The 5817-nt window shown below is 39.4% G+C and overlaps 1 protein-coding gene and 1 non-coding gene across 2 annotated transcripts; one reads left to right on the top strand and one right to left on the bottom strand.

Moving 5' to 3' along the window:
- Positions 1-1416: 1416 nt before the first annotated feature.
- LOC145060870 (small nucleolar RNA R71) lies at positions 1417-1523 on the bottom strand. The gene has a single exon (XR_013687052.1). It is a non-coding gene; the product is annotated as a small nucleolar RNA R71 (small nucleolar RNA).
- Positions 1524-2389: 866 nt separating this feature from the next.
- LOC145060314 (uncharacterized) lies at positions 2390-4521 on the top strand. Its single transcript, XM_079008005.1, has 2 exons — positions 2390-2822; positions 3206-4521. The coding sequence occupies exons 1-2, from the start codon at positions 2390-2392 to the stop codon at positions 4519-4521; spliced, it is 1749 nt and encodes a 582-aa protein (XP_078864131.1).
- The last annotated feature ends 1296 nt before the right edge of the window (positions 4522-5817 follow it).

The following is a 5817-nucleotide window of genomic DNA, read 5'->3' as shown; positions in this document are numbered from 1 at the left end:
ATAAATTTCCAAGCTTTTGTTTGAATTTTGTTTTAATCTTTTTTTTGTGACAATTGATAGTAATACTTTTCTTTTTGTTGACTGCTTTGACACAAAGTTTAACCAAGAACTCCTTGTGAATTCGACCCGACTTACCATATCTACTTAGGTTAGTTGGTTTATTTTTGACCGAGACAACGACCTCGATCAAAATTTGGCGCCGTTGCCGGGGAGATTATGCGCTTGAGCTATTGTGTTTAAGTAGTTATAGTCTTTTACTTTCATTTTAAATTCTCGTTTTCAGCTCATGTTTTGTTTTATTTGTGTTGTGCAGGCACACCGGTGCATGCATACGAGACATAGCGGACGCTCTTCACCGTTTTCATTTGATTCGGAAATCGAACGAACAACTCGCTCAAATCGGGTCGCCAGAAGGAACATCAACACTATGAGTGTAGAGAACGTTGTTGTGGAAGATGTGGTCGAGGGGCGTGAGGATGCAGCCAACAATCCTCCACCACTAGTTCCACCACTAGCTCCTCAATTCCCAAACAACAACAATGGGAATAATGAGAATAACAACAATGCCGGTGCACCAATCATCCAACCAGTGCAACCACAACCAAATAGAAACAACCGTGGCCAAAATGGTGGGAATGGAGGAAATTGGGCACAAAATATGGGAGGCGATGTAGGAAACCACAACGGTGGTAATGTTAGAAATCAAAACCAAAATCCTAGAAATGTTGGTCCTCAATTCGGTAATGGTGGTAATGGTGGTAACGTGGATCACTGAGACTTTGATGATGGAAGTGACAGCGGACTTGGTTGGAATCAGAACCACAACGGTGGTAACAGGCGAAATCAAGGCAATCGCGGTGGAAATGGGAACTACCACAATAATTGGAATAACCATAATTTCCCCAATGGTGGCAACAATGACTACAACGATGGATTCGGAAATCAAGGCTTTGGGAATCAATATCGAAGGAATCCAAATGGTGGATTCAATAATGCAAATGGAGGATACTACAACGAAGGTAACCAATTCCCTCATCTTTATTTTCCGCAGCCTAATAGACAATCTGTGGCGTCTCATTTTCAGCCGTGAGAGTATGATGATGCTTCACCTATACTCTTCGCGGAAGGAAATAAGCATCATGTGGAAGTAAGACCACAACTAATTAGTGTCTTACCCGTCTTTAGAGGACATAAAACTGATGATCCGTACAATCACCTCTATGAGTTCCTTGCAATTGCTAACGCAAATACTCCGCGAGGAACTAATAGAGATTCATTTAGACTTCACTTATTTCCGTTCACTTTAAAATAAAAAGCTAAGTATTGGTTCACTTCTCTTGCCCCCATAGTATTACTACTTGGGAGCAATTAAAAACTAAATTTTTGCAAGAGTTTTAACCTGGTAGTAAAACAATGAAAATAAGAAAAGCTATACAAGATTTAGCACAAAAACCCAATGAAGAATTTCACGATGCATTTGAACGCCTCAAGGAATTGTTGCGTTCATGTCCCCATCATGAATTTCCCCATTGGCAACTTGTACGTTTCTTTTATGATGGAGTCGACACTGCCAATCAAACCATGATTAATGTCTTGTCTGGCGGCACTATTATGATGCAAGATAGTGAAGACGCTTGGCGATTCTTGGAGCAGTTGAGTCATGGTTCAAAAACCAATTACTCAGCTAAGAAACGGGACAACCCAGTTTCATCGGCTGCTTCAGTTGGACTAGACAAAATCTGGAAAAATGAAGTAAAATATGAGATTAATTCTTTAAATAAAAAATTTGACTTAGTACTCTCTAGTCTAGGCAAATAGAAAGGTGTGTTTTTTTTTCGCAGGGACAGAAGATATGTGTAAGTTGTGGAGATTCAGGACACATTGCAGATGAGTGCATGAGAAGTCAAGAGGAAATCAATCAAGTGCATGGTTATGGTCAATTCCAAAATAATCCACGATCATTCAATTGGAACTACAACCAAGGCGGGAACTACAACAATAATGGGAATTTCAACAACAACTGTCAAGGGAATTACCAAAACCAGAATCAGCCAAAACAGTTCCAACAGTCCAACAGTCCAACTTTAACCAAGGTGGAACATCAAAGAAGGAGGAAACAGATAGCAACAAGTTGGACAAATCATGGAGTTTATAACTCAAACATACCAAAAAGTTGACACCAACTCCAAATCCATAGCTGCTATCGAGAAGCAGATTGCTCAACTGGCGGAGCAAATTGGGAAAAGAGAAGATTGCAAGTTTCCAAGCACCACAACAGTAAACCCATCTCACACCCAAAGACCCGGAAAAGAGCATCAAGTGAACGAGGTAATCACCTTGCGTAGTGGGAAAAAGGTTGACAACAAGGTAAGTGCTCCTACCTTAGATAATGACAGTGACACTGAAGTCATCTTTGACAAAAAAAGAAGAGTTTGAGAAAGATTTTAAACCTGAAAAACAAAAAGTATCTAAGGGTAAAAATAACTCTAAAGTTGGGGAGCATGGTGTGGAGGTTAATACCGCACCATACCCTTCGGCATTAGAGAAACTGGCATCTTTCCCTTTTGGGAAGCGAGGGTCGACAATGGAAGACATGTGGGATCTATTTAGTCAAGTTAAAATAAATATCCCGTTAGTCAAACTTATTAAGGAGGTACCTTCTTATGCTAAATTTTTTGAAGGATTTGTGTGTTCAAAATGCAAACTCCAATCAAACCTCCCCAAAAAGATTGATTTAACCGAGCATTCAAGTTCCATAATATCAAATAAACTTCCACCCAAGCTTAAGGATCCTGGAGCACCTTTAATTTATGTTACCATAGGTAACATTAATATAAAAAAAGCGCTCCTTGATCTTGGAGCTAGTGTTAATATAATCCTAGGAAATCCTTTTGATCAACATAAATTAGACACTCTGGAACAAACTGATATTATTTTATGATTGGCCGATAAGTCAACAAAAATTCCCCGGGTATATTATCAGATGTCATCATTAAGGTCGAAGATTTTTATTACCCAGTTGATTTTCTTGTTCTTGACACTGAAAGCACCTATAAAGAAAGTCAACCTTCTATTATTTTGGGTCGTCCGTTTTTGGCAACAATAAATGCACAAATTAATTGTAGAACGGGTGCTATGGATATCTCTTTTGGAAATAGGAAACTTAGAATTAATATTTTTAATACATTTCCTAACTCACCATCAGATTATGAATGTTATCGTGTGGATGTGGTTGATGACTTAGTGCATCAATTCACTCCCAAAATCTTACACTCCGATTCGTTGGAGCTTTTTCTTTCTAATGACAGGGACGAAGTGTTAGACTTGGAAGACATCAAGATGGTTGAGGAAGCATTTGAAAATGCTATTGAAAAAGAGAGGCCACCATGGAGCCATCAAGTTGAAAATTTGCCAACAAGTTTTTCGGACCCACTTAAGCCATCTTTGGAGGAGCCACCCACTCTTGAACTTAAAACTCTTCCTTCACATCTTAAATACTCTTTTTTAGGATCTAATGATAACTTACCAATTATCATATCTTCTGATTTGACAGGTCCACAAGAGGAAGCATTACTGAAGGTGCTTTCCAAGTACAAGGGAGCAATTGGATGGACCATAGCAGACTTGAAGGGAATTAGTCCAGCCACATGTATGCATCGAATCATCACTGAAGCTGGAGCAAAGCCATCCCAAGATGCACAACGAAGGCTCAACCCAAATCTACGAGAAGTTGTTAAGAAGGAGGTGCTGAAATGGCTTGATGCGGGTATTATCTACCCAATATCTAATAGTGATTGGGTGAGCCCAACACAGACAGTGCCAAAGAAGTCAGGCATTACAGTGGTAGATACAAAAGATGGAGAGAAGATCTCAACAAGACCGGTCACCGGATGGAGAGTTTGCATCGACTATCGCAAACTCAATGTTGCAACATCAAAGGACCACTTTCCTCTCCCTTTTATTGATCAAATAATTGAGAAATTGTCTGGTAAAAAGTTTTATTGTTTTTTGGATGGATACTCGGGGTATAATCAAATTGCCATCCACCTCGAGGATCAATCCAAAACCACATTCACGTGTCCCTATGGCACTTTTTCTTTCCGAAGGATGCCATTCGGTTTGTGTAATGCCCCCGCCATATTTCAAAGATGTATGATGGCTATTTTTTCAGACATGATGGGGGATGCCTTAGAAATTTTCATGGATGATTTTTCTATTTTTGGATCATCTTTTGTGACATGCTTAGACCAATTAGAAAAAGTTTTGAAACGTTGTATTGAGTCTAATTTGGTTTTAAGTTGGGAGAAGAGTCATTTCATGGTAAAAGAGGGAATTGTACTTGGCCATGTTGTCTCCGAGCGTGGTTTTGAAGTCGACCGGGCCAAAGTACAAATTATTTCTACTCTTCCCCCACCAACTTTGGTAAAAGGCATTCGTTCTTTCTTGGATATGTCAGCTTTTATCGAAGATTTATCAAGGATTTTAGTGCAATCTCAAAACCGCTTTGTAATTTACTTTTAAAAGACGCACCATTTTCCTTTGATAAAGCATGCCTTGAATCTTTTACCACATTAAAGAACAAACATGTTGAAGCCCCTATCTTGAAATCACCCGATTGGACTTTACCTTTCGAAATTATGTGTGATGCGAGTGATTACGCGGTAGGGGCCGTTTTGGGACAACGGGTGAATAAAAAACCCGTTGCAATTTGTTATGCGAGCAAAACTTTTTCGGATGCATAATTGAATTACACTACTACCGAAAAAGAGTTGCTTGCGGTTGTGTTTGCACTTGACAAATTTAGATCTTACATATGGGGATCTAAAGTTGTAATTTTTACCGACCATAGTGCCATTCACCACCTCTTGGAAAAGAAGGATGCCAAACCACGTCTCATAAGATGGATCCTTCTTCTTCAAGAGAGTTTGATCTTGAAATTCGGGACAAAAAGGGTTCCAAAAATGCTATGGCGGATCATTTATCTAGAATAACTAATAATGATAACTCAATGGAATTTATTCAAGAAAACTTTCCGGATGAACATATTCTTGCTGTCAAAACTATACCATGGTTTGCTAATTTAGTGAATTACCTTGTGACAGGGGAAACTCCATTGTATTGGAATGCTCAACAAAGGAGGTTCTTCCACGCTCAAACAAAATACTACATATGGGAGGACCCAGATCTTTTCAAAATTGGAGCGGATCAAGTGATTAGGAGATGTGTACCATATACGGAGCAAGAAGACATTCTTCGACACTGCCATTCATATGCACGTGGAGGACATTTTAGTGCCAAAAAGACAGGGCACCGAGTTCTACAAAGCGGTTTTTCTGGCCCTCTATTTTTAAAGATGCACATACATTCGTTAAAACTTGTATTTGTTGCCAACAAGTTGGGGGGATCTCACGACGGGACATGATGCCAATGACCCCAATTTTAGTAGTTGAAAATTTTGATGTATGGGGAATTGACTTTATGGGCCCGTTCCCCACTTCTTTTGGCAATCTATACATTCTTGTAGCCGTCGATTATGTATCAAAATGGGTCGAAGCCGAGGCTACACGCACGAATGACCATAGTGTTGTTTGTAAATTTGTTAAAAAGAACATATTTTCTAGACACGGAATCCCTCGAACTATTATTAGTGACGGGGGCTCCCATTTTAAAAATTGGCATTTTGCAAAGTTACTTAAACACTATGGTGTCACTCATAGGATTGCTACTCCATATCACCTACAAACAAGTGGACAAGTAGAGGTGTCAACCAGGGAAATAAAACGCATCTTGGAAAAGACTGTTCGTCCCGACCGAAAA

Source organism: Lactuca serriola, chromosome 6 (assembly GCF_051521515.1).
Source record: "Lactuca serriola cultivar US96UC23 chromosome 6, Lser_US96UC23_V15, whole genome shotgun sequence".
In the NCBI taxonomy this organism is placed as follows: Eukaryota; Viridiplantae; Streptophyta; class Magnoliopsida; order Asterales; family Asteraceae; genus Lactuca; species Lactuca serriola.
The sequence above is the reverse complement of the archived record's forward strand: the minus strand, read 5'-3'. Positions and strand labels throughout refer to the sequence as shown.

What these genes read in the sequence shown, in the direction of transcription:
- LOC145060314 (XM_079008005.1), top strand. Translation starts at nt 2,390, where the DNA reads ATGACAGTGACACTGAAGTCATCTTTGACAAAAAAAGAAGAGTTTGAG. An exon ending in TTTAATTTATGTTACCATAG is followed by an intron (nt 2,823 to 3,205) that starts GTAACATTAATA and finishes ACTCACCATCAG; the next exon opens with ATTATGAATGTTATCGTGTG.